Source organism: Clarias gariepinus, chromosome 4, assembly GCF_024256425.1.
Source record: "Clarias gariepinus isolate MV-2021 ecotype Netherlands chromosome 4, CGAR_prim_01v2, whole genome shotgun sequence".
Taxonomy (NCBI): Eukaryota; Metazoa; Chordata; class Actinopteri; order Siluriformes; family Clariidae; genus Clarias; species Clarias gariepinus.
This window is the reverse complement of record NC_071103.1, coordinates 15906420-15920610: the sequence shown is the minus strand read 5'-3', so window position 1 is coordinate 15920610 and position 14191 is coordinate 15906420. Positions and strand designations below refer to the sequence as shown.

Genomic DNA, 14191 nt, shown 5'->3' with positions numbered 1-14191 from the left:
GGAATTTTGCAGAAATTCCAATACAGTCTTGCTATTTAGTTTTTTACTTTCATATCTATAATGATTTGGCTTAAACATGGGCAGTGATGACTGAAACTTTGGGTGGCTAATCGATCTGGGATGGAGGTCTGACCCCCACCACCCAGTAGGTTGCCACTATTGGGTCCTTGGACAAAACCCTTAACCCTATGCCCATGCAACCCAGCCACTACATACAGTACCAGTCCTGTAGTTCCCAATAGGAAGGTTGTGCCAGATCAAATGATCTGATGCAATGCCCCTGAGGATAAAGGGGACAAAGGCCCAAGAAAGAAAGTTTGGTTTAAGTTGATACTTATTTATACAGCAGTGTACTTTAGCCTGATACATAATGAAAGTAGCTTGAGTTTTTTTTGTACCAGAAGATAAATTTTAATAATCATATACTTAACGATCAGCATATACTTATCAGCAGCACAGTCTGTCCAAGAAAAAAAAAAGGTATCATTATTTAAGTCCAGTCTCTTGTATTTGACAGATACTCAAGCCTTTGTATTGACAAGCTAACAGATATGACTGGAGATTATGTGTGATGTGAATCAGCATTATTATCTTTTGTGTTTACACACTGTAGAGCCAATACTTATCTATCAGATTTTTTGTTAAACTAATTCTTTTAAAAATAGCACTTAAAATGGGTTCATTCACCTTAATATTATTATGGCAAAATACTGTAGGAAAGCCTATTAAACTGTAGCTTGCTAGCTGTTAGCTCAGGACAAAGAGATTGTTTGTTTAAGTGTTTTAGACTGCATGTAAAGTAGTAATCTCCTGATTTGAGAGATTAACTACTGTAGGAGAGGGCTGCAACTGTGATAAGTCAGAAAAAAGGATGAAAAATTATGTAAATTTTAGAAAATAAGAGCTAGCACAGTTTTCAAAATTTAAAACTGTCACATGCTAGTTGTTTCAACTCAAAACCTGGCTAATGCTAGCTAGGGAAAGAACATGCAGGTCAGAGAGCTACTAAATGAAAAAAAAGAGCAAATTTAACACACATTTAGATAATTTTGTTAATTATAAACAAAATCAAGGGTGCTCTAAAGTGCTGTTTTTGCATTGCCCTTGTGATAGTTCATATCCATGGTAAAGAATTCATTACCAAGCAGATCTGAAGGGAAAATATCCTCTATGCTGCCCTGTTCTTTCCAGCTTCTGTCGAGATCCATGAAGACATGGCTTGCCAAGGCTGGAGTGAAAGAACACAAGTGATTCGCACAAAGCATAATCTTTGGGATTAATTAGGGCACAGACTGCACATCAATATCAACCCTAACTCAACATCGGCGCCAGACCTCGCTAGTGCTCTTGTGGCTGAATGAGCATGAATCCTCATCGGCACGATGCACAGTGGAAAGAGTGAAGGTTATTTGCACAAATGGTGTGATGGTCAGATCTTTTGAGAAAAGAAACAGATAAAAAAAAAACATTTGTTTAGCATGAATAATCCTAGTAGTTCTTGGAAAATGAACTCTGAATATCCTCACATTATCATGGTGGGCTGTGACAGTCTAAGTGTGAGTTAGTGAATGTGTAGTGAGTGAGAGGCAGATTCTGACTCACTCTCCACATGGCTAGTGTGTTTCAGATCTGTCAACGCACCATAAGGCTGAGGAAAAGGGAATTACTAAGCTTTCATGTACTAACCTTCGTAACAAAAAACAAAACTGCGTGACCATATCCGCATTGGATAGTCACTTCCTCTGGAATCTACTGCGTGACTTACTGTGTGCCTGAATTGTGACAGAACATGTGTGGTTTGAAACCATGACCTTTGAGTGCATCTTGCTGAAGTGAGAAGTGAACCATTTCGCTCAAAGTGACACTGACTCAGGACAGTGCTGCCACGAAGATGAAGGATCGTAAGTTGTGTGCAGAATTTTTGACTTTTGCATGATTTATGTATACAGTAGATGATCTTACTTATTTGTGATTAATAATGTGAAATGTTATATATAAAACTATATAAAAAAAAAAGAACTGTTTTGTCTGGGCACAGTGGTGTAGTGGTTAATGTGCTAACTATATAAAAAAAGAAATGTTTTGTCTGGGCACGGTGGTGTAGTGGTTAGCAGTCGCCTTGCACCTCCAGGGTCCGGGTTCGATTCTCGGCCAGGCTTGATTCCCGTCTCTGTGTGCATGGAGTTTACATGTTCTCCCTGTACTTGGTGGGTTTCCTCCAGGTACTCCGGTTTCCTCCCACAGTCCAAAGAACTGCAGGTTAGGCTAATTGGCGTTCCCAAATTGCCTGTAGTGTATGAAAGTGTGTGTGTGTGTGTGTGTGTGCCCTGCAATGGATTGGCACCCTGTCTAGGGTTTACCCTGCCTCTTGCCCCAAGTCTCCTGGGATAGGCTCCAGGCCCCCATGACCCTGAATACAGGATAAAGCGGTATAGAAGATGAGATGATGATGTTTTGTCTGTAAGTTGGTCAGAACTCTCTGTTTCAATTGTATTTTTTAACTTTTTATACCTTGGAGGACCCAAATGTCCAGTTAAAAAAAATAATTAAGATGTTCACCTTTGTTGCAAGCAGACATGCAGGTGGGTTTCAACCTGAAATAATAATATCACAATATGATATTAAACCTGATCAGCTTATTTTTAGCTTTAATCTTTTGAATTTTCACAAACCTTTTTCCCTGTCAACGACTAGTACTTCGGCTAGTTAATACGAAAAAAAAAAAAAAGATTAATGAGTATATAACGCAGAGGGACAGATACATACAGTAAGATTAATAGAGTCGCAGACGGATAGAAATCAAAGGAAGTCACAGCAATACATTCAGATAAAATGAACTAATATTTAAAGAAACATAATATTTTTAGCTAGTATTAAATGCATTTGTATGGCAGTATACATTAGCGGTTCTCAACATGGTGTTCAGGGAAACCAGGGGGTCTGTAATTACTTTAATTGATTTACACTACTGGAAATGAGTGAAGTTATTGTGTTCTTTAAAAAAATATATTTTTAGGAAGTTTCAAATTATATTATTTCTTTATTTATCTGGTCAAATAACTGAGTTTAATCTGAGCCTTGATAAACCAAAAACAAGTAAGACTAAAAATAATGCAACAAGGGGGATCTTATGTGTACCTAAAGCATCCAAGTGAAATATTACTGTATATGTTTAAATTATGTTCATGAAATATAGTACTGTGGGATATTTTGTCTCCAAAGAGCTTTGACTCTTGTTGGAGTTTAATGTAGTCTTGAGGAATAATAGTTCAGGGAGAACATGTAAACTCCATGCACACAGAGACGGGAATCAAGCCTGGCCGAGAATCGAACCCGGACCCTGGAGGTGCAAGGCGACTGCTAACCACTACACCACCGTGCCCAGACAAAACATTTCTTTTTTTATTAACTATTCCTGAAGACCTTTTTGGCTCTTATTTTAGTTTAGTCCCTGCACCTGACCCGTTTCAGAGTAATGGCCTTTGTTTGTTAAGTCATACAGTGAGCTATGAATTATTTGAGCGTTAAAAAATATCTAACTTAAAGCAGAAACAGGTGTAGATGATGAAAGATGATCAGGCTGGTGATTAGTATTCTGGTGATACTGAATGCTGAGTGTTTGAAACAGATGAGAGGGGAAATGAGGTTGCTGCTGAGGTTGTTACATAAACAACGCATTTTTAAATTGCGTCTTAAGACACCTTGCAGCCTGTTGCTGTAAATTAACTATTTTTTTTTTTTTTTATTAAATCTGCATAATTTTATTTAATTCAATATGAAGAGTGGCTGAAGAATTTTGCACAATACTGAGGCGGTCTGCGGAATTGATGTTCCATTCAGAGGTGTCCATGGGTACAATAACATCTGATATAGATTTAGAAAAAACTATTTAGATGGGTCTATTATGTGTGTGTGTTAGGTAAAGGAGAACAGAAATATGTGGTCCACAAACCTCTGCGAAGGACACAATCCCATGCAGCAGTAATATGGGGGAAGCACGTCTACCCTCACTCTCTGCAAGCTGAGTCACACTGGAGCCAAGGTAAGAGCTTTACCCAGAACAAGCAGACATGCGATCCTACTATTACTGAGACTTGCTTCGGGTTCTTACTGATTATGCAATATTCTTTGAAAGTCCAATAATGAAAGAAAACAAACAACAACAAAAAAAATATTTCAATATGTGATCACTAATGTTGCATGTAACATACACAGAATCGCAATGGTTTTAGTAGGTTTAGGTGGTTAAGGTTAGAGTTAAATTCAGTCACTCATTTATTTATTTTAATACCTACAGTACTTATGCAGGTTAGAGAGCTACCGAATAAAGAAAGGAGAAAAAAAAAATCAGTGTCAAATTTCAATGCATAATAAGCCTGTGACATTCAGTGCAGGAGATCTCTACGTCCTTTTTTCTTCCGGTTTTTTGAAAGAGTGCAGAGCTTTAAAGGCATTTGTGCTTTTTTTTTAGAGGGGAAACTTGGACAGGGAAGTGTGATAGTCTAAAAGGGGAAATGCTGACATTTCTGAGCAAGCCTTTCCAAATGGTATTTTTATGGGGTGGCTTCAGGGAGCTTCCTGTTTTTGACTTTATAAAGAGGATAGCTTTTGTAGTGTGTCTAAAACCTGTGCTGATTTCTCAGAAATGAGGAGAGAGTGATGTGATGAGTCACTATTGCCTAAACCGAGATGTATGATTTAGGCGTATATGAAATTTAACCAGGAACGGTTGGGAAATCAACTGTTTCACCATTAGTGAGCAGTTCTTCCTGTCCTTTGTTTAAAACACATTTTTCTGGTTTAGAATAAAAAAAAAAACTCAACTACAAAATCACTGCTTGCTCCTTCCTGGGCTTTTCTACAGAAAGGAGGCTAATACTCTTTATATGAGCTTAGGAAAACTTGTGACCCTGTGGTCTAATTTTAGCTCCAATCCATTTGGAGATTAGGCGGGCTGAGATGGAGGGAACATTATTGTGTGGCTTATTGAGGGCCATCCTAGATGTGACGCAGCACTGTTGTCTCTAAGCAACCACTAAGGATGCTTCGGAGCTACCTGAATTTCAATAGCAGTGTGTAGATTCAGCAGTGATCTTCAATGTCTGAGAGGAATCAGGCACAAACAACAACAACAACAACAACAACACAGTTTACCGCATTGACACTGTTACAGTCTAAATATAAAAGAAGTACATATTTAGTATGAATTTCGTGTGCGTCTTCTATTCAGCACAATGAGATAATGACACAACTCTAAGTCTTTATTAAGAAGATACTTTGTCAGCCATATAAATGGAAAAGATGAACTGAGAAAAAAAAATTTCAAAGATCATTCCTTGAAAGCATAAATGAATACTATGCTGTAAACAGCTTCACAGAGAATCAGTGTACAAAATCCTTTTAAGAGTTTAATCTTGCTTAAAGCATTCCTTAAAATTAAATGTACTTCATTTTGTCTAGAAGTCTTTAGCCTCCCCCACATTCCTTCTTCTTTTACTTCCAAGGATTCAGACTTTCTTGCATTTTTTTAATGTAGTCTTAAGGAATAATTTTTCAGAATAATTCCTGAAAGACTTTTTTGCCTCTTGTTTTCAGTCCAGTCCCTGAACCTGAGCAGATTCACAGGAACATTTTTGCTTGTTAAGCCACACAGTGATCTATTAATCAAGCATAAAACATCTAAATAAAGTCACGAACCAGCCAGATGATGAAAAAGGTACAGATGATGACAGATGATCATGCCGGTGATTAGTATGTGGGTGATGCCGAATGCTGAGTGATTGAAACAGACAAGAGGGGAAAAGAGGTTGCTGCTAAGGTGGTTACATAAACAACCCATTTTAAAATTGTATCTTTTGTCACTTTGCAGCCTGTTACAGTATAAATTGTGTTCCCCTTTATTTCATTTAATAAATATAGTTGAATAAAATTTAATATAAAGAAATGAATGTTAGAAGACAACCATTGCTCTGGATTGGCTCCCTAAATGTCACGAATATGTCAGCTTTCTAGTGGTATGGTGACATAGTGGCCTTGGCCCTTCAGTGTCGGGGGTTCGAGTCTCGACTTTGAGTCTGTTTGCGTAAGGTTTGCATGTTCCCCCTGTGCTTGGTGGGTTTCCTCTAGGTACGCTGGTTTCTTTCAACAGTGCAAAAAAATTTAGTTGGCATTTCCAAAACACCAATAGTATATGAATGAGTATGTGTGTGCTTGTGTGCCCTGCGATGGATTGGCACCCCACCTTTTACAACCCCTTATGAGAGGTATAGAGAGTGTGAGAATGAGGAAAAATGCCAGCTTTCTGTTCTGTTCATTTTACCCTAAATTTCTTTGGAATTACTTTCCTATTTAGAATTTCTCATCATTCCAGTTAGAGCTGTCTGTTTCCTGTTTTCAATGTAGCACAGCTATTTCAATTCCACAGTGGATATAAACAGTATACACACCACTGTTAAACTGTCTGCTTTTAGTAATCAAAGTCAGAAAGCCAAGATAAATCATGTTATATGCTTTTCCATCAACAGTGTAATAAACAAATTTTTTTTTTAGGCAAAATAACTATAACCTTTTTTGTTATTTTTTTTGCTCATGAATAAACCACACTTAACTAATCCTTTGTTAATACATCACCCAGTCTTTTTGGGTTAGTTTTTTTAGGAATCTTTTTTGACTCTTCCTTGCAAAATCATTTAAACTAAAAAGAGGTGTCCTGTGCACAGCCCTCTTCAAGACATTCCACAGGTTTCTCTACGCCACCCCATAGCCCAGACATGTGAAGAAACTGAGATAAAGTTATCACATACAGGGTGTGACCATTGCTTAGAAGCGTCTTTTATGTTGACATAGCGGTCGTAGCAGCGTTTTGATAAGTGTTGTTCTTATCCTGTTCTCAATTTTGGAGGGATGTCTTAGGAATGTTCTCAGGAATGTCACTGTGGTGCTTTTTCTTCACTTGTTCATGATGGTCTTTATAGCTTTTCATTGTAAATCTAAGATTTTGGAAATTCTTTTTGTAAACGTTCGTTCACTTTCTCTTTAATGCTTTTCGTGTTAATTCTATCATCTATCTATACCTTGCCTTACCTTACTAATTAGCCTTACTAACTACTTATAGCAGATTCATTTCTGTAAACCAAGGAATGATTAAACTTTGGTCACCTTAACCAAATTAATCGATCTTGCATAATTTCACGGTAGAAAATGCCAAAGGTTTTGATTTGCAAAGAGAATCATTTGAGGGGACATTACATTTCATAAGCACATTTTAACACAAGACAAGATAGACAACTTTGTGAATTTTCTACAAACAAGCCATGAAATTATTGGAACTGTACCAGTTTTCTAGAAGTACCCTTGCATAACTATGTCTTAAATATTTCAGTCTCCTGACTGCGCTTAAGTTCTTATGTTATGATTAAGCATGACCTGTGATTCATCAACTGATCTGATCATATGATGGTTTTTATTTCAAGCCTTCCATCTGTGGCTGTGTTTTTGGCTTAGCCAAATGGGTTTGTTTTGCTCTAGGTCACATTTACAGGACACTCATTTGGGCCATCATTTCTGAGCCAGGAGGTACAGCTATTAAGCATCTAATGGCAGAAACAGACACAGAAGGTGTGACTGCCTGAGTGCCATCATCTTTAGGTCCCAAGGTCATCGCTCTCAATGACTAGACAAACGTTTGTTCTGGTCTTTCATCTACTGTGCACCTGCCCTGTTCTTCTGTTAAGCTGTCTTGGTGAGTTATGATATAGGCTGAGGACAGAGAGGCATGAAATGAGCAGAACAAACTTGCGGAGGAATCACACCCACATCAGTTATGCTCCGTGGAATCCAGTGAGACCAAGTGAGATTACAACTGCAGGATATAAAGCCGACAAGGAAGGATACTTATACAGGGTTTCTGTCTGTTAGCGATTGTATTATTTTGTTGATTGAAGCAAGCGTTTATTACATCTGTACGCATATACTTTATAATTATAAAGAGTTTGGGTCAGAGTTGCCAGGTCAGGAGTTTTCCTACAGTTTTTTGTACAGCTTTCCTACAACTTTCAATGTGTTCTTGCTAGATAATGTGTTTTTGTCCGCAGACTCATAGCTGAATGTTGGATAAATAAAATTAGCACCAAATAAGCTAGAAAGTTTTTTTTCATATAGAGTGAGCCGTGATTATCATTAAAATTTTTACAAGGATTTATTATATCTTCATTAAAAAAAAAAATCTTTAGTGTGACGGTACTTTTTCATTATTAGAATATTTTTCGTCAATCTTGTTCACACTATTGTAGGTTAATACATTGATCACTGGGTAAATTATTTCTTTTTTGTCAACAAACTACTTTGGTTTGATGCTTATATATGATGTTATATAATTGAAAAAATAATACAAAGCCAGCCAGTGTGCATCATTTGCTCTCTCACACAGCATCCTCAGGCTGATTATAGGCCTGATAAAAGCTGCTACTAATGTTTCTCTCTCTCTCTCTCTCTCTCTCTCTCTCTGGTCACTGAGTACTATTTAAGTCTTGGACATGGCACCACTGCCTTGGCCGCAGATGCATTTAGTAAACACTTTAGGGTTTGAGTCGCTTATACTGGTTATTGGGAAATGGCAGGATAATCATTGGCAGACTGTTTCCTTGGTTTGTCTGCTTTTTCATTTGCTGTCTAAAGACAAAGAAGGGTTTCTGCTGTAATGTAATAGACATCAGTGTAGATAAGATGCGAAGACCAACTAGATTTTGAATTGGCATTTTGAAGATGAACCTAAACATTGCCATTGTGCATGTCTGCATGTGTGTATATACAGCAAGTCAATTATTGGTCACTTGATATGTGAGAGAATTGAAAGGGCACTGTACGCATCATTAAGATGTTAGCTGGAGATACAAAGTCAGTTGGAATTGAAGCAGAACTTAAAACCTAGATCAACGTAAAGTGAAAATGTTAGTTATTTTAAACATTTGAAGTATATCAAGGCTCATTTAACAAGCGAGAGAATGTCACAACAAGCCGCGTCTTTGTAACAGATCTGCTGGCTTTTCTCAGCACTTCACTGCCAAGAGCTTAGCTGAGACATTCATCTGCAGGCTGTTACTCTGGAAGGCCAAATGGCATAAAGGACGAAGGGAGGGGTGGATTGCTGATAAACAAGTGTGCACTAGTGACTCGTGGTACGACTTCACCACAGGAGACCAAGACACAGAATGTTTTTTCAACATCGCAGTGACTTGACCTATGATCTATGCTCCGCTCTTCAGAGAGATCTGGAGCGGAGATTAAAAAAAAAAAAAAAAAAGACCAGAAACTCCCACAAGAGGGCTGCTCGCTCAGCGTGGTATGTCTCTGAGTTTAAGGCCCAAGATGAAGAGCCAGTATAAATGGGGGAGGATATGTCACTGAAGGTTATGTGTGTGTGTGTGTGTGTGTGCGCGTGGTGCACATGGATATGTGCTTGTGTGTACTATTTGTCATGACCGTAAGTCCTTTCATGGATGCAGTGGGGATAAAGGAATAGAATAGATTACAACATCCCCTGAGGACATCAGCTGGAATTCCTGGATCATTTTCCAGTGACATAATTCTTTTCTCTGTGCTGTCTTGGATCTCCTCATAGTTCAGCATAACGAAACACAAGACTCCTCCGCAAGACATCCTTCATGTTTTTGGGTTGTACTTTATCTACCTGTGACATTGTTAAAGCTTTGAGAAATGCCACAGATCGGCTGACTAAACAAATGTGGCTAATTATGAAAAAAAAAAGTAAATAAAGACGTGGTTCATGTTAATCAGGCAGGGTTACTGCTGATCTATAGGTTCTATAGTCATGAAGTCATACTTTTACATAAAATGATCACGGCACACCTTACACTGGACGGAAACGAATATATAGAAGGGATAAGAAAAATATGATACATTAGTAGGCCGTTCTTTTATTTAACATAAGGTGACGAAAGCCATAATAAGACAAATGATAAATCTGATCTAAATAGAGTTGTTTTTCCTTTTACATTTGGGAAAATTATTATATTGTTGATACAAGAGTTATTTAATGAATGGAAAATTTAATTAAATATCAGATTACATTAGGAGATTTGATATCAGTCAAATTAACTATTATTAAATCAAATATTTGGTAGATTAAGATTTATTAATGAAAACAGATACTATAACAGACAAAATCACATTCCAAGACAGTAACTTATCAAATTATAATCAGGTCCAGAATATAAATATGTTAAGTCAGACTTTTCATACAGGACAGTATTACAGGGAAATTAACCAGAAGTATATCAGATATCATCACGAGCCCTCTGTGTGCCTGCATGTGTGTGTATGTGTGTGTGTGTTTCAGGTCACATTTGGCTGGGAGTCTCAATTAAACAAAAGCTCTATAACACCACATATATTAAAAGGGAAAAAGTTTTTTTTTTTAAGTTTCCTTTTCCCTACTGAGATTTAGGTTAGGTGTAGTTTTGTGCATAGCATTAATTAACTTAATTAATACTATAAATTAATTCATATAAATTCCTACATAATATGTCTAAAATCCAGGATTAAGCTTAATAACGTAGGATTTTAATGGGCTGATGTCAGTGGGAAATGTACTGTAGGTATGATAGCACTCTTGCCTCACACCTCAAGGGTTGGGGGTTTGAATCTCACCTCTGGTCGGCATGTTTTCCCTGTGCTTGGTGGGTTTCCTCCTGTTGCTTCGGTTTTCTTCCACAGTCCAAAGACATGCAGAGTAGACCAAATGGCATTTCCAAACTGGTGGTAGTGTGTGATTAAGTTCCATTCACAAAACAAACTTTGTGGCAGTTTAACATGGCTTTTTTTTTTTTTTGGATCTTTTGTATTATTGTGTGCCCTTTGATGGGTCACACCCTATCCAGGGTGTCCCCTGCTTTGTTCTCCGAATTACCTGGGATAGGCTCCAGGCCCTAGTGACCCTACACAAGAAAAGTGGTATGGATACTAGATCGATTAATGGATGGATCTATCTATCTATCTATCTATCTATCTATCTATCTATCTATCTATCTATCTATCTATCTATCTGTCTGTCTGTCTGTCTGTCTGTCTGTCTGTCTATGTGTGCGCAGTGAGTGTATGGTTGCCAGTAGAAGCGTGTTGCGATGATCCTGATACAACACCACAGATTAAGTTAGTGAGCCCGCTTGGCACCCAAATGAGATTCTATTTGATCAGTGCTGCATGTTGAGTCCAAACAATATGAACAAACTGAATTAAGTGAACTGAAGTATATTCACATGCTTACTTATTCTTTAATTTCTAGGTTATATTTATAGCCTTTTGTATTAGGCTGTAAAAGTGCAATGGAGTTAAGGTAGCAGCCTGAAGCTGTTAGCTATTTGGGAATCCTTGAAAACTTCATGTACTGGACCCTGAACCCTTTAATTGCCATAGCATTTCTGCTTCCCGATGGACTGATTAAACCCATACATAAGTCAATATGTGCAAGATTGTGCCGCGTGTGTCCGAGTTGACAGTCCAAACCATCCACAGCTGGCTTGATTGGCTGCACACCGTTGTCTTCCACCATCAGCACAGTGACTCCAGATCTCCAGGCTATAAATGTGAGCTATGGACATCTGGAAACGGTTCTCTACAGAACTGGAAAAGTGCTGTTCCTATTTGAAAATGGCACCAAAGAGATCTGGGAGTGTGGGTGTACAAAGTTATGATGATTTCAGGGCTTAAGTGGCAGATCAATAGACCCCGGTTGTGAGTGCAATTGATTGCTAAAGATTTCTGTGAACAGGCCTCCTGTCCACAGTGACACACGTCAGTTTGATACTACTAATAGAGGCTAATCAATTCACACAAACACACACACATGTACATGAAAGAGGAAAGATAGTATGGATAAGTACAATTCTGCAGTTCAGACATTAGTGTTTGCAAACAAAGTGAAAAGTGGCAAAGTCTAATGGATGCATGTTACTAACTTCGATCCAGACACAAAGCTGAACGATCTTTTCAGCTCAGGTACATCGAACAGCCCAGGTGCATCAGAGCAGCTTCCTGCATGTTCCGCAATCGTTTTTCATTTCCACAACATCTTTGCAAATATTCCAACTAATCATTAGAGCAGCATCTGAAAAAGTGCTTTCTGTGCATTATTTGATCCGACCTGCAAAGTGCTTTCCAACTCACCCCAAACATCTTGCAGGAAATACCGACAGGGGCCAGACAGTGTAACCTAATAAAGCTCCAGTGCTAAATCATTAGAGCGGAAAGCCACTCCCATAATGTAGCCAGATGGAGGCACTAATTGGGTTTGGACGTGCGGTTTGCAGCACTGGTGCCTTTGTGCTTTTACGAGGCGGACTGAGTGGCCGACGGAGAGCGATGCTGGGCTGAAACGGCAGAATTACACAACACGCTATGACCTGGCTTGCTCTCTGTGTGGGCCCGTTGGACTGGGTGGAGGGGGTGAGTAAAGAGAGAGGAAACTGATCTGAGAAAGGGGGATTATTTAACACATGCAGGGGAAGTGAGAGGGAGAACTGATGCAAGGGTGTTGAGGAGCATAAGGAATTGTTAACCTCTATGTCACCAGGTATCATGGGAAAAACTTTGTAATGATGCCACATTATGAAAGCCAGGTTAATGATTGAAAAAGGTAGCTGGGATGCACCTGTAACCAGGTACCTGTACCACACCATGTTCCCCTGCTATCCCCATCTGTGCTGCAAGCTGCACATCTGCCATCACCACCCTGAAGACAAATGATGAAACTCTACAGAAACAATACGCTCATTTACGTATGTACACTGATCAGAGTCATTTACACCCACACAAGGACAGCGCGACAGACACATGTTCATTGCATAGCCCCTCATGATAAGGTACTTGTTCCAATTATTTCTGTCTACAAAGACTTCAGGGTAAAATTAGAGCTGAAGAGATGATTGCGACTCTGTAATGGGAAGAAAAACAAGCGAGCAGACCTTGATGCTGACACATTTCTCTCCCACACAGCTTGGTCATCTACAATGGAGAGAAATTCTCACTCTCCAGTCTGATCTAATTAGCCAAAGAGCAATATTTTAGCACCCTAAGGATGTCTAATGCAACGTGGCCTTTTGATGGGGTGATATTGGGACATTTTATGAAAACAAAATGTGCAGAGCTTTTATCGAGAGATATTCGGTTTTTGGTTTCCTAAGAAAAATATCCCTAATGTGCTGTAAGAGAGAGTGTGTGTGTATGCTCCAGCATTAGCGATCCCAAAGCATGTGCGAGAATAACATCATGATTTATAGTAGACCCACTGTTTGGTAACATATGACATTTCAAGCTGATTTAATTTTACCATCGAGTGACGAGACACAAGACGCATCCTTTCCATGATGTGTATCTCTCACTCCCTCTTTATAACCCTACAATTGTCTTGCATTTAAATTTGGAAAGCATGGCAAGACTTTTGGGGGCTGTGATGAGTTAACCTGAGAGAGCGAGCGCGGCACCAGCTGGCACACTGACGCTCACACTTAAATTGTTTAATAGGACTACAGTGAACAAAGGCCACCTCTGACGCAGGAAAGCTATAACAGGCTCTTCAACCCCTTTACAGCCCATCAAGGCTGCTTTCTATTCAAATAAACACACTCACACACAGGCACACTCATACACAGGCACAATTTCCTAGCTTTAGAAAATTTACCAAGATTTGGAGGGACTTCATAAATACAAATCAGGATTAAAGAACAGTGACAGCGAGTTGCCGAATGAGTGCTGTAAGTCAATTCCTAAGCTGAATATGGTACACAAAGAGGTCTGTGAATGTGAAAGTAACAGGTTAATAACCTTTTGTCATGTCTGATTAGCTGATATGCATTTGATGTCATGTTTTTTTTTTTTAACTCCTCAGAGTCTCTAAGTTTTCAGCTATTGTTATTTAAATAGGCATGATATTTAATAATCATTATGAACTATTTAAGAAATGCAGGGTCATAAATAGAACGGGTATAAAGTTCCAAGAGTAAGGAATGTAAAGATTGTACAGTATGTGCATGAGCATACTACCGTTAAGTCAAATGTTATGCACATATAAACATACATATCCTACTATGACTAACATAAAGGTTATTTCTAGTCTGGGACTTTTCTAGCACATCTTGTCTAGACAGCTGTTATAAAAACTTGCTTGGATTTTTTC

The 14191-nt window shown here is 38.5% G+C and overlaps 1 protein-coding gene across 1 annotated transcript in view; it reads left to right on the top strand.

Moving 5' to 3' along the window:
* Positions 1–1684: 1684 nt before the first annotated feature.
* Positions 1685–14191, top strand: part of hdac9b (histone deacetylase 9b) — a 40721-nt gene continuing 28214 nt past the window's right edge. The window contains exons 1-2 of the mRNA XM_053493912.1: positions 1685–1901; positions 3920–4042. Coding sequence (XP_053349887.1) covers positions 1892–1901; positions 3920–4042 — 133 coding nt within the window. The 5' untranslated portion in view covers positions 1685–1891. The remainder of the gene's footprint in view (positions 1902–3919; positions 4043–14191) is intronic.